Genomic DNA, 13,433 nt, shown 5'->3' with positions numbered 1-13,433 from the left:
TCCTGGAACTCACTTTGTAGACCAGGCTGGCCTCGAACTCAGAAATCCGCCTGCCTCTGCCTCCCGAGTGCTGGGATCAAAGGCGTGCACCACCATGCCCAGCTCATTGTTCTCGTTTTTAAAGATCATGAATAGATCAGGCATGGTGACTCATGCCTTTAATCCCAGCACTTGGGAGGCAGGAGCAGATGGACCTTCGTAAGATCAAAGCCAGCCTGGTCTACATAGGACAGCCAGGGCTATATAAAGAGACCCGGTCTTGAAAACAAAACAAAACAAAACAAAAACAAACAAAACATCAGGAAAAAAGATTAGAGAGATAAAACTACTTGCTTATGTCAAGCAGAGGGAGTCTGTGTGCCTCTCGACCCGGGTTAATGTTTCAGAGAGAAGCAGAAAGGAAGAATGGCTTACCCTCCGGAAGAATTCATTGTGAACCAGCCTCAGCAGCCCAACAGAGGTCTCAGTCCCCTTTGCCAGCAGCCCAAGGTGGCACCTTACCACCTGACATCGAGTGTTACTCCCATTCTACCAGAACAGAGACAATTCAGGACTCTGGAATGGGAAGACCACCCCCCCTCCCATCGCCATGTCCCACCCACCTGTCACCAAACTGCAATCTCTACGTGCATTCCTGTCCCAGACACCCTCCTGTGACTCCTACCAGTCTGCTCGTGTGCGGAAGCTCCTCTGGATGCACAGGGAATCCCGGGGGCTCAGTCAGGTTCTGCACCGTGCAGCTTGCCTAGAGAGAGGTCCAATTTGAAAGGCCCTCCTAGACAGGCCACTCGTATAACCCTTCTAATGCAGAATCCCTTTCCTTCCTCCCAGGAACATGTAAGAGTGGTCCCAGGAAGAGGAGCCCAGAGAGCAGCGAGCCATCAGATAGGAGTCCACTAATTCAAGATGGCAGGATCCACACGATCTGGCCCAGACTCACATTGCCAGAGATGACTTGAGATAGTGACAGGAAGTAGTTACCCCCATGGGCTACAGCCGGAAGGAGGGCGGAGATGACGAGACCACTGACCACATGGCAACCAAGGTTCTGAACCTGGGGAAGAATTTAAATCGGGAAGAGGCGAGAGACAGAGGACCCGCTTCATTTGCTCCTTCAGCCTCTCAAATCCACAAAAGATTCTTTTCAGCCTTTCTCCACACCACCCCCAGGATGCCAAGACCCCTCAAGCTTCTCACCCTAAGAGTGGTCTTGAATTCAGGGCCAGGACCCATTGGGAGAGTCCTGTAAGGGTGAACCTCATACCGATGCAGAGTGGACTCACTGTGTAGACACCAATGCAGGAGGTGTAAGGTCACAGCCATGACACAGACGCAGGACACATGATCAGCATACAAACATGGATTCAGGGACGGTAGGGTCAAGGATAATGAGATAGGAGGGGATAAGAAGGAAATTAAATATCACACAGGTTTGGTTTAAAAAGAAAGATGTTTGGCCATAACCCTATATTTGTTTATCCCAGCTCTAATGCCCAGGATCTGACACAAGATACCTAAGAGGAAAGGTTGACTATGAGTGGGAGTGAGGATCAAAAGACTGAGTAGCCCAAGGATTGTGTTCCTGGGAACACTAAAGCACAAGGAGGGACAGCAAGAAAGCACAATGGATGCCAATCTGTCAATCAGGGTCAGAACGGGCTCCAGCCAGGAGCCCAGCCATACCTGGAGAACACGAGGTGAGGTTCGTACCGGATGTAGGCAGAGGTCTGAGCTGTGTTATCTTGAAGGGTCTCATTCCTCTCTAGGCTACTGCTGCAGGGCCAGGGAGAAAGTTTCACATCCCAGTCCCTCCTCAGGGACCCTCTCTGCTACCAGAGGGATCAGAGTCCTTTCTTCCGGCCACCCACTTCTCTTTCAGTGAGTGCTTTGAAGGGGGTGGGTAGGGATTTGGGAGAGGGTCCCTTTGTTCTCACCTACTGGCAGTCAGCCTCACAAAGACCTGGCTCAGGAGGAAGGTGCAGCTAAATTCAAACTCTAACAGGAAGCTCACCTGGAGCCAAAAGACAGGGATAATAATGAATTCTTCCTTGTGGAAAACCCATGGAGGGACAAGAGCCCATGTCTCTTTCCTTCTCAGAACTTCCACACGCCATGAATCCCAGACATAGCTTTCTCAGCACCTTGCCTTCATTCTGAACCCATGCTCACCTTGGCCCCAGCCTGGAAGACCGGATGCCCCACGATGCAGAGCCGGTCATGGGGGGACGGGACTGCGCACTCCACCTTCACTGATTTGGCCTTCTGAAGGCAGGGGGATGGAGGCGGAAGTTAGAGCTGGAGCTGGAGCCACACTTCCGCCCACACTCTGCACACAGAGCCTTTCTCCACAGCACCCCACAGCTGAGGTCCTGGTCTTCCTCCTTTCTTCCTTCGCCTCAGTCCCCTCCTCCAAGGTACCTGAGGAGTAAGACTGGCCAGGTGAAGGTTTCTAGAGAAGCTGAGACTCAGGCTAGTGTTGTAGGCATTCTCCTTCTTGTTCTCCAGGGTCGCCGACACCAGCACTTTCTGTCGTCCACCTTGAACCACAAAGGGGGACTTCCTATGAGTAAAGACAAAGCAAAGACTAAGAGGCAAAAGAGAATCAAAAGTCTCATTTCTGCTGGGCAGTGGTGGCTCACACCTTTAATCCCAGCACTTGGGAGGCAGAGGCAGGCAGATTTCTGAGTTTGTAGGCCAGTCTTGTCTACAGAGTGAGTTTCAGGACAGCCAGGGATACACAGAGAAACCCTGTCTCAGAAAACTACCAAAAAAAAAAAAAAAGGCTCATTTCCAATATGGTAGCACACATGCTTTTAATCCCAGCACTTGGAAGACAGGCCAGCCAGGGCTACATAGGGAGAACCTGCTCACCACCAAAACAAAATAAAACTAACGAGCAAATAAACCCTCTCTAGCTCCCCCGAGTTCTTCTGGTTTGCCTAGTCCATCTCCCGCTAACCTGGAGCCTCTGATGTCCATGTCAGCTTGAAGCACCAGGTCTGTGATACATTCATTGTCAGGGCCACAGTCCTTTGAGAAGGGGATCTAGAAGAGAGTTAAGGGTCTGAGAGGAAGGAAAGGAGGAAGGACTGGGATGTTTTGCTCAACAGAGCCTGAATCAGATTTCACCATTTGTATGTGACCTCCCCTTGATCTTCAATTCACTAGGAGGGCAGCACTGAGAGCCTAGATGGAGCAAGGCACAACACTGCTAACCAGCTTCCGTATAGTCGTAGAGGATCCCTCAGCCAGCACAGGCCCTGGCTTCGTGGTGTTGTCCAAAGCAAAAGTCACAGTCAAGGCCACTGGCCGGAGGTAGTCCGATGTATCCTGAGGGAAACAGAGTGAAGGGCAAGTTATAGGGAACCAGGATTGGAGGAGAGAGAAGCCAGGCATCTGCAGAATATGTTAAGTGTGGTCGTTTATGCCCTGGGCACTGTCCTGAGGTTTTCACAACATGATGGAATGTAATTCAGATACAACTCCTATGAAATAGTTATCAGTATATATCATCCCTTTTTAGCAAGGATACTGAGATGTGCTGGCTAAGTGACTTGGCAGAGTCCATGGTGACAAGTTACAGAGCTAGGAGTCTAATCCATATCATCCTGATCCCCAAATCTGAATGGTCTCAATCTCTCTGTTTCCATTTTATCGCTGATCCGGTTGGAACAACACAAAGCAGTTCCTACCCCATCCTCACCAGTGCATGGAAGTGCAGCTGTTCACAAGTGACATTCCCAACACTGAGCTGGAGCTGCCGAGCGGACAGCCGCTGGCCAGAGCCATCGAATGCTGCACGAGCCCCAGTGGTCCACTCATCCAGGGATGCTGAGAATCGTATGTCTGAATGAGAGAGGCAGGTGCGAGTGGAGGCAGATGCAGACACCAGGAAGGGCCAGAGCTTGAAAGTTGTCTTGGATACATTGTAACCACTCACTGAATCTGCGATCCCAACGCCCAGGAGTTTGAGACATCACTTGGAAGCAAAGGGCTGCAGTCAGACAGGCTGCTTCCTGGCCTCGTCGTTTACAGTCCTTCTGAACCACGCTGATGTGGGGAGGCATCACATCCAGGGTTGGAATCAGGTGGATGATGGGCTGGGAGCTGGGAACAGGGTGGAAAAGAAATTCTAAAAGGAGCAGGTTAAGTTCCCCCTAAAAGTACAACTCTAGCCTGGGGATGGAGCTCAGTGGGAGAACTCTGGAGCGTCTGGGCTTGTGCTTCAGAAACAGAAGGAAAGGAAAAAGGAAAGGAAAAGATAGGGGTGGCGACCTTGGCACTTGCCTCTGTATGATTAAGTTAAGTAAGTAAGCGAGTAAATAGATAAATGGTCTGAATGTGTCACTCTTCCCAGAAGCCTATGATGGGAATCATATATAATACATTCAATTCAATAAACACTAATGTCAGACTGGAAAGACCACTCAGCAGTTAAGACCACTGGCTGTTCTTCTAGAGGTTGGATTCCCAGCACCCACAAGTAAACTCAAGGCCAGCTGTAAAACTCCAGTTCCAGGGGATCTGATGCTTTCTTCTGGTCTCCCCAGACACTGTACACACACACACACACACACACACACACACAGGCAAAACACCCCTACACATAAAATAAAAATAAAAAGCACTATAAAAAAACTTTACTGGACTATCTCGTTTGATATTTACAACAAGCCAGTAAGATAGTGGCAATTACTTTCATTCTAGGAACCAGGGATTTAGGCATCAGATTAACTGACCAGCAAACCCAAGTCTGTGACCTTTGTTCTTATTAGCTGTGCCATGCTGCCTACTGCTACCTAAGCTGGGCTCCTCACCTGAACAGAACGGCTGCCCCGTGGGCACCCACGGCAACATCCACAAGATCATCTCCGTCCAGATCTAAGTGGCCATCCACACTTCGGCCGAAGTATCGGAGGGCCTGTGGCATGGAGACAGCAGCAATCCTCTGAGGAGAAGAGAGAGGAGACTGAGGAGGGGCTCCCGCCACCTTCCTCTCCTCCTGTCAGCTTCTTTCTAACATTCCCATTCATCAAGAGAATAAGAAAGTTTTGCCTGGCTGGAGAGATGGCTCAGAGGTTAAGAGCACTGACTGCTCTTCCAGAGGTCCTGAGGTCAATTCCCAGCAACCACATGGTGGCTCACAACCGTCTGTAATGGGATCTGATGCCCTCTTCTGGTGTGTCTGAAGACAACAACGGTTTACCCACATTCATTAAATAAATAAATATTTAGAAAGAAAGGAAGAAAGGAAGGAAAGAAGTTAGTTTTGCCTATCTTTGCCTATTTTTTTTTTTTTTTTTTTTTTTTTGGTTTTTGGAGACAGGGTCTCTCTGTATAGCTCTGGCTGTCCTGGAACTCACTCTGTAGACCAGGCTGGCCTCGAACTCAGAAATCCGCCTGCCTCTGCCTCCCGAGTGCTGGGATTAAAGGCGTGAGTAATCTGGGTAGCCTGGAACTCATGATGTAGACCAGTTCGATCTGGAACTCACAGAGATCCACCTTCTGGGAATGAAAGGCCTGGGCCACACCACACCGTTTCTTATCCCAGCGCTGCTGACCTGGGTAGGATGCGGCCTGATTCCAGTCTGGGTTCCATGATACAGGTACAAGGCTCCCCGGTGTCCATCCTCCAGGGGCGCCCCCACTGCTACATCAGTGAAACCGTCATGGTTCAGATCAGGAAGAGCAGCCATGGCAAAGCCAAACCGAGAATCCTGGGAACGGTCTGGCTGAAGGGTTCCTTGGAGCATCAGCAAATTTTGCTTGTAGTGGAGAAGAGATTAAAAGGCATTGTTTATCTGGTGACTTCAAGCTCTCAAATATGTGTGCCTCCCTCTTCCCTTCCTTTCACCATCACCCACACACATCATATGGGGTCTCACTGATTCTTACCTGGCCCACCATGTACACATAAACGCGTCCGGTCTCCTTGTTCTGGGGACCCAGGAACATGGGAGCCGCCACAAGTAAGATATTAGTTATTCCGTCCTTATCTGTATCCAAAGGGCAGAGCTCGCTACCAAAGTATGAGCCAATCTGGAAATGATGGATGGTGAGGATCCAAGAGAAAAGGGAAGGTGATTGTGAACAGCTGCACTCAGCAAGAAGCATTTACCAATCTGCCAATCTGATCCTTACATCCCTGACAGACTGCTACCCAGAATTCAACGTGGGGCTTTCTAGTCTTGTCTTCCCTTCTTGTCCAGTCCCTGGGGGTTGAGGGGTGGGGCGGGGAGGCGGTCCAAGGGTCCCACCCTCTGTTGATGTTATACCTGATCCCCCTGGATGCTATGGGCGACCCTCACAGCCCCATCTTTCTTTAGCTGAAAGGCGATAACTTTTCCTCGATGTCTAAACCTCGGTGCCCCCGAGAGAAAGAGGCGGCGTCCACCCGGCAAAAGCATGGAGGAAACAGAGTAACCTAAAGTGAGGAGGTGGTGATGTAAAGGAACAAGGTGAAGTCAGAGAGGAGGGTTTCCTGAAGGCATAAGGGGAGGTCTAAAGAGATTTAAGGAGCTGAGTGACAAAGTGCATGAGTTAAGGGGGAGTGCTTCATATCCCCTTACTGGGTCTCCCCTACACTCCCTGCCACTCTCTGTGACTCACCCAGGTAGGCCGCATGGTTCTGCAACGCGGCGGGAAACTCATCTTCCAGGGCAGCTCGTGGTGGGAAAAGGCGGCGACCTTCTTCAAGCCACAGCACGGAGCCCCCCCAGTCATAGGCCCCCACCATCCCAAAGAGAATCCCATCCTGAAGGGTAGAACCAGATGTGAGCACTGAGAAGACAGGAGGGGGGAGGGGGGAGGGGCATCGGAGGAAAAAGAACTTTCCAGTGGTGAGACGCTCACACACAGGTACACCGTGGTCAGAAAGGCATGGAAGGTCAGGATGTGGGCTAGTTAAAGGAGAAATCGGGAAGGGCCTTGGGGTTGAAGTTATCTGAGTTAGAAGTAGGGGGTTATGAAGAGAATGGAGAGCTAGGGGGATGTTGAGAGGGTCAGGGTCTGTCTAACCTGTAGCCGGTGGATGGAGAAGCCAATCTCAGACATTTCTAGCCCAAAGGAGCTTTCATTTTCTCCACGGGACCCTTGGGCATGATAAAATTGCAAGGCGCTATCAGGGGAGCTCGCTCTACTGAACTCACTCCAGAAGGACCCCAACCGGCACTTCCGTTTCACCAGGATACTCATTACCTTCAAGACCAAAAATCCGGTCCCCCAGTGCATCCACGATGTCCGTCAGCGCAGCCTCATCGGTGACATTGAAGAAGAATCGCTCATCTGGATCACTAGCAATAGCTCTGATTTCCCGGAGAAAAGAGCTGGGGTCTCTCTGTCGCCGGAGATAGTGACCAAGGACCTGGGTTCAAGATGGGGGCCATTAGCTGCGTGAAGTAAGGTGTCAGAGCTGATATAGAACGTAGCCAACTAAATAAAGCCAAGGGAGGGAGATAAGGACTGAAGTCCAAGCGGTGGTTTATACTTTCACAAGTCTTTTTTTTCCCTCAGTCTTTCTAGATACAGTCAATTCTTGGTCTGGGAAGATGACTCAGTGGATAAAATGCTTGCTATGCATGCCTGGCATTTAGATCCCCAGACCCACACAAAATGCTGGACAACTAATACAAGCTTATCTGTAATTCCAGCATGCCTCAAACCAAGAGACAGGAGGCCGAGACAGGAGACCTGCCCAAGACCTGTGGGTCAGCTAATCTGGCTTATTATATGGCGAAGTGAACAAGATATCCAGCCTAAGCCGGGCGGTGGTGGCACACGCCTTTAATCCCAGCACTTGGGAGGCAGGTGGATTTCTGGGTTCGAGGCCAGCCTGGTCTACAGAGTGAGTTCCACGACAGCCAAGGCTACACAGAGAAACCCTGTCTCGAAAAACTAAAAAAAGAAAAAAAAAAAGAAAAAAAAAGAAAAAAAAAGATATCCAGCCTAGAACAAGATGGAAGGGGAGGACCAACATCTGAAGTTGTTCTCTGACCTGAATATACACACACTATGGTATGTGCACAGATGCACGCACACACAGATGCATGCACACACACACACATCACACACACACACACACACACACACACACACACACACACGATACAACACAAAACAAAACAACTGGACTTGATCAAGTCTCACCGCAATCCCATAACGTGTTACTCTGCCAGCCTCACAGGCCTTTAGCGCTGCTGGAAGCTCCTCTCCATCATGAGACTCTCCATCAGTGACAACTACCAGCAGCCTAGCGGCCTCTGGTCTTCCCCCCCGGGACTGACTGAACCCTTCTGTGCTAAGAAGAGAGATAAAAGAATGCTATATGGTCATATGTATGTGCGTGCATGTGAGCACATGAATGCACATACACACAGGCATGCATGCAGGCATGCCCGTATAGTGTATTTAACACTGTCAGCAGTTCACTGAGGTTAGATGTCTTCACCATTCCCCAACAGTCTCTAGCATGCAAACTAGCACAGAGTCACAACTTGAGTGTTTGGATGGCACGGAACATATAAAATAATCTGTCATCAGTGCAAAAATGTACAAGCATTATTTGTTTATAGATTCATTCAGCAAACACTTGAGTTGACAAGATCAAGGAAATGGAGAATAAAGACTAGTCAGGTCAGGCAGCCTCCCCAGAGGTTTAGAGTCATGTTTCAAAAGAATACTAGGCATGCGTGGTTGAGAAGCTAAGTATCAGAACTAACGCAGGAGTAGAAGAGGAGAGATGGAGTTCTGTGTGCAGAAACAGAACAGACAAGGAGAGATACACCCACAGACACTGTAAAATGCAAATACAATAAGAGAGAGTTCGGGGACAGCAACCTAGCCTTCCCCCATGAACTTCCGGCATGCAGCTAGAGATAAGCACCCAGAGCATCTTGTGATGTATACACTCCAGACCCTCTCCCTCGCCCTGCTGGTCCTTCCACCTCCCTCGCACAACCCCTTCACCATGCCTCACCATGCCACCATTATCGCTTGAGCGGTTCTCGTTTCTCGCCCCTCCCTCCGACTGAGGTTCCTTGCTGCTCTCACAACTTCTTCCTTTGTTCGGAAGTCTCCCAGGGACCACTCGTGCACAGGGTTCTCCCCGTACTGTACCAGTCCTACCTGAGAACAATAGACCATGTGCCCACATGGGTTGTATGTAGATCGTGGAGAGGATGGAACACAAAGGATGAAGGGGGAAGTGAACCCCTAACAGGTGTGTCCAACCTGCAGCAGGATGAAGGGGAAGTGAACAGGTGTGTTTAACTTGCAGCTCGTGGGTGCCAGGCAACTACATGTAGCAAAGGAAAGCCATGAGTGTGGCCCCCACACAACCATAAACTTACTTCAAACATGATGAAATTTTTGTGACTTTTTGGTAACTTAATTGCACAGCTCTTGAGCATGAGTTCTGTAGAAGACAATGTCCTGGACATGGCTGCTTACATCCAAGGGTCTATGAGTGTTTACCTCTTTCCCTCCAATCCTACCCACATATCTTTCTCTTACCTGTATCTGCTCTGGATCGATGAACAGTCTTCCGACGAGCCTCCGAAGGAAAGTCTGAACTTCTGACCAGGGATAGATACTATTGGAGCCATCCAAAACAATGACGACATCCATGTATGTAGGACAGCCTAGAAGGGGGGCATAGTGATGGGAAACAAAGACATGGAAGGATGCAGGGTGTAGCCAGCAAGGGAAAACGTCCCAGGAGACCGCTGTACTACAAGCACTCACTAGGGACTTCTCTCTTAATTACCAGGAAAGCACTATGCCAGGACCCCAGTGTGGAAATCAAAGAAAGAAGAGATGGGCAGATGGAAAGAATGAAATATGCACTAGTGAGAGACCTACCACTACCCTGTGCTATGGAACACTGAGAGAGCCTCACTTTTGTTTGTGTGTGTTGGGGGCGGGGGAGAGGCAGTATTTGAACTCATGTCCTACCAATGTGCCAAGAGGGGCATGTTCAGCAAAGGCCAGGCATGACAATGCATGCCTAGTATCCCAGTACTAGAGACTGAGAAGCTGAGGCAAGCGAATTCCAAGTTCAAGGACAACCTGGGCTACATAAGACTATCTCCCAAAAGGCAGTAGATAAGAAAGTATATGAAAGGCATGAGGGGAGACCCTAATAACTGAGTGCTGACTTGGTATCCGTAAGACCCACAAAAATAAGATATGGAAGACCCTGAGAAAATACACTGGGGTAGAAAACATTGTAAACAAAGGGACATCAAGGTCCAAAACTAAATGGCACACAGAACAACAATAATGTAAATGAGATGGATGAGGGATAGGCTGTGCACAGGATACACTGTTGTTTGTTTGTTTGTTTTAAGTTGGTAACACCAGATTCTGGTGTCTTGAGGCTCTCCTAGGGAGTCTGAATTCTAATCTGTTAGCAGACAGGGACCTCTTCTGCAAGCACACTTGGGAATGATGAAGATAGCCATGCAGACCCTCCACCAAGTCTTTTGTCCTGGTTTTTCCCACCCAGCATCCCCATCTGGGAACTGAGCTTCCGGGGCCCTTCCATTGGCTCACGTTGGGCGGTGGGTGCCAGGCTTCCCTGGGGCCGGAATGAAGCATCCACACGGGCACATATTCCAGAACTGAAGACAGAGCTGCCACAGGCACGAGACCAAAGAGGGGCACAGGCCTGGGTGGATAGGGGAGATAGTTATCCCCAGGCTTGAGAGGGCCTCTCAGAACACACACTAGTTAAAAGAGAGATGGAGACCACTCCATGGGGAACCCTGCCTTGCTCTCTAGGGTTTTGAATTCCTTGTCTCCCCTATACAGACTAATTTCCCTTACCACAGTGCTCTTTTTGTTGTTGTTTGGTCAGTTTTGGTTTTGGGCTTGTCAAAACAGGGTTTCTCTGCATAGCCTTGGCTGTCCTGGAACCCACTCTATAGATCAGGTCTGACTCTGCCTCCAGAGCGCTGGGATGAAAGGCAAAGCCCCCACTGCCCAGATAGCACAATGCTCTCTTCCCTGCTATGAACCTCTCGAGGCCCTTCTTTCAGCTCACCATGAATCCCCCATCAGCATCTGTCTCTAGTAGAGACATCCCTAGGTGCATATTCACAGCAGGCTGAGAGGAATTTCCAAGTTGATAGTCACCTGGTTGGAGGAGGGGTAGAAGAGAATGAAGTCATGGGGTCATAGTTCGGTTTCTTTAGTTCAGGGTCATTTGGGAAGAAAATGAAAATGAATCCATTGAAGACAAGGTCCAAGGAGTCAGAGTTACTAGATGTCAACATCAGGGATTAGCAGGGGAAAAGTCAGGCTTCTTCTTACCCAGGTGGCCTTTGGTACAAGGAGCACTGTGGAAACCCCCTATAGAGCAACGATAAACATCCCCCCTCCGGTCACCTGACGGCCCATCCCAGGGGGCGCCCACCAGCATCCTGGAAGGAGAATATGGATATAAAGATCAGGTGAGCATCGTCCTTAGTATAGTGAGAGGGAATGCATGAGATGGCATGGAGCCCCAGGCACTTTCAAAGGCCAGCTTGGACTGGTCTACCTTGCCCCCCCCCCCTTTATCAGTGAGTGCACAGTCCTGATCCCATGGTCCTCTGTTTTCCCTCTCACCATCGCTGTCCACCCCCAACATGCTGTAAGACACTGTATCCAAATTCGGCCTCTGGTGGCCCTGTGAAGAGGCGTGGGTGATGTTCATCCAGATTAAAGGGGGAGCAGAGACCTGAGGGGTGAGGATCATAATTAGCATCCACCAATCAGTTAATGAAGGACCGGAGAGGCATAGTGGGAGACAAGACAGGAGGGAGGGATTCTATCTCAGCTCTCCTGGTCTGTGTCAATGTCATGTCCTCAGAGCCCCAGGTGGGATGATTGCATGATTCTTTTGCTGTGGGGTGTGGGTGAAGGATTCTAAGGCCCTCGGCCATTCTGAAGCACAGCTGAATTTTCAATCTCATCCCTGAAATCTCATTCACAGACACATCTGGAAAGGTCGAGTTACTCTTTCCACATCACTCCTCCTACACATTCTCCTTTCGAAGCCCTGAGAGTCCAAAGAGAGAGAGGGCTTTTCTGAAGATGCAGAATCACCACCCTTTCCAAATTCTTCTCAAAGCCAGGGCCATGGGGACAAAGGGATGGCAAGGAGCTCCCTGCCCGGGTGTCTCCTCTTTCTGTTTCTTCTTGTCACACTTGCACTTTCTCCAAGGTCGAGGGTGCTGGCTCCTTCCAGCCCTGCCAACCTCAGTTGCTAATTAAAGGGTGGAATCACTGGCCTGCCCACACACAGTTTGCCATCTATCCCTGTTAAGGGTCCTACCACCCTCAAGATTCCCCCCACAATCTCCTCTTCTTCTCATCCACCTTACAAACACCCCTTGCCTACTCCCATTTTCCTCAAACTTTAGCCCACTCTAAGGGTCCCCAACTGTGTCCTACTGATTCGTTTCTCCTGACCCCAATTCCCATAAAATCAGAGCTGTTATTTTAGGAAACAAAGATTATAGGGCACTAGCAGGGAAAAATTCCAAGCCTCTTGTCCCTCCCATGATTCTCTTTTCTACTGTCTTGCTCTTTGCATCCAAGCAACCCTCCATTCACCAAAATCTAACTCCAACTCACACTGTGCTCACTTTCAGAAAGGTATTTTATATGTGAGCCTTTTTTTTTTTTTTTTTTTTTTTTTTTTTCATCCAGGAAATTGGCAGGGCTATGAGACCAGGAACTGTAGCTCAGTCGTTAGGCGAACCCAGAGTTCTGACCACATAGTAAGGCAATTATGCCTCAGGCACCAAGGAGCACCAATGGCAGGGAGAAGCAGGGAAGGTAGGAATTAGGGCAGCCGAATGGAAGATGAGAGAGAGACACGTCTCTTTTCTGTGCCCTCATGTCTATGGAGTTTAGGACAAAAGTTTTAGATAATTAGGTACAAAGGTTTAGGTAATGAGGTACAAGCCAGAGGAAGTCTTGGCCACTGCCATTTGGGTGTCTAAGAACATGAGTGCACACAGGAAATATAGCATCGGTATTAACTTCTGACCTGAGCACCCGAAGAATTTTAGCCATAATGGTCCCAATTCTAAACAATCCACGTATCTTCCATTCCCACCAGAAACCAAGTTCACTTCCCTCACCTGTCAGCAGCGCCAGGGGCAAGAACAGGTGAGGGATGGAGAGAGGTTCCATTGCCGCTTGTCCGGTCCAGTTCGAGAGGCTCGCTCTGAGTCGCTCTGTCCCTCTCCTCTAAGTCGCTCTGTCCCTCTCCTTGGCTGTTTTCGTTACTTTCCCTCCTATCCTGCCCCCTCCCACTGGCAGCTAAAAATAAAGTTGGACGGAATGGGAGTGGTGGTGGAAAGGAGCTGTGGGGAGCCCCAGACCGGAGCACAGAACTGGCTTATTCCAGCTCTCTACCTCTGTGCTGCCCCCTGGAGGCCTCA

At 49.6% G+C, this 13,433-nt stretch overlaps 1 protein-coding gene across 2 annotated transcripts in view; it reads right to left on the bottom strand.

Moving 5' to 3' along the window:
• Itga10 (integrin subunit alpha 10) overlaps positions 1 to 13,192 on the bottom strand; it is an 18,209-nt gene extending 5,017 nt beyond the window's left edge. Inside the window, exons 1-27 of one of the 2 annotated variants that reach the window (XM_021196667.2) lie at positions 13,131 to 13,192; positions 11,608 to 11,719; positions 11,311 to 11,420; positions 11,042 to 11,133; positions 10,552 to 10,666; positions 9,511 to 9,638; positions 8,975 to 9,123; positions 8,146 to 8,296; positions 7,198 to 7,363; positions 7,018 to 7,091; positions 6,610 to 6,754; positions 6,276 to 6,424; positions 5,896 to 6,039; positions 5,562 to 5,765; positions 4,818 to 4,948; positions 3,941 to 4,107; positions 3,704 to 3,846; positions 3,217 to 3,330; positions 2,960 to 3,045; positions 2,419 to 2,560; positions 2,170 to 2,262; positions 1,935 to 2,011; positions 1,684 to 1,773; positions 1,198 to 1,282; positions 941 to 1,054; positions 665 to 745; positions 370 to 528 (exon numbers count right to left, since the gene is read on the bottom strand). In XM_021196667.2, the coding sequence (XP_021052326.1) occupies positions 370 to 528; positions 665 to 745; positions 941 to 1,054; positions 1,198 to 1,282; positions 1,684 to 1,773; positions 1,935 to 2,011; positions 2,170 to 2,262; positions 2,419 to 2,560; positions 2,960 to 3,045; positions 3,217 to 3,330; positions 3,704 to 3,846; positions 3,941 to 4,107; positions 4,818 to 4,948; positions 5,562 to 5,765; positions 5,896 to 6,039; positions 6,276 to 6,424; positions 6,610 to 6,754; positions 7,018 to 7,091; positions 7,198 to 7,363; positions 8,146 to 8,296; positions 8,975 to 9,123; positions 9,511 to 9,638; positions 10,552 to 10,666; positions 11,042 to 11,133; positions 11,311 to 11,420; positions 11,608 to 11,719; positions 13,131 to 13,182 (3,273 nt within the window). In that variant the 5' untranslated portion in view covers positions 13,183 to 13,192. The remainder of the gene's footprint in view (positions 1 to 369; positions 529 to 664; positions 746 to 940; positions 1,055 to 1,197; positions 1,283 to 1,683; positions 1,774 to 1,934; positions 2,012 to 2,169; positions 2,263 to 2,418; positions 2,561 to 2,959; positions 3,046 to 3,216; positions 3,331 to 3,703; positions 3,847 to 3,940; positions 4,108 to 4,817; positions 4,949 to 5,561; positions 5,766 to 5,895; positions 6,040 to 6,275; positions 6,425 to 6,609; positions 6,755 to 7,017; positions 7,092 to 7,197; positions 7,364 to 8,145; positions 8,297 to 8,974; positions 9,124 to 9,510; positions 9,639 to 10,551; positions 10,667 to 11,041; positions 11,134 to 11,310; positions 11,421 to 11,607; positions 11,720 to 13,130) is intronic. The other variant, XM_021196669.2, reaches the window with a different exon arrangement.
• Between the last annotated feature and the right edge of the window lie 241 nt (positions 13,193 to 13,433).

The sequence above is a fragment of the Mus pahari genome, chromosome 4 (genome assembly GCF_900095145.1).
Source record: "Mus pahari chromosome 4, PAHARI_EIJ_v1.1, whole genome shotgun sequence".
Taxonomy (NCBI): domain Eukaryota; kingdom Metazoa; phylum Chordata; class Mammalia; order Rodentia; family Muridae; genus Mus; species Mus pahari.
The sequence above is the reverse complement of the archived record's forward strand: the minus strand, read 5'-3'. Positions and strand labels throughout refer to the sequence as shown.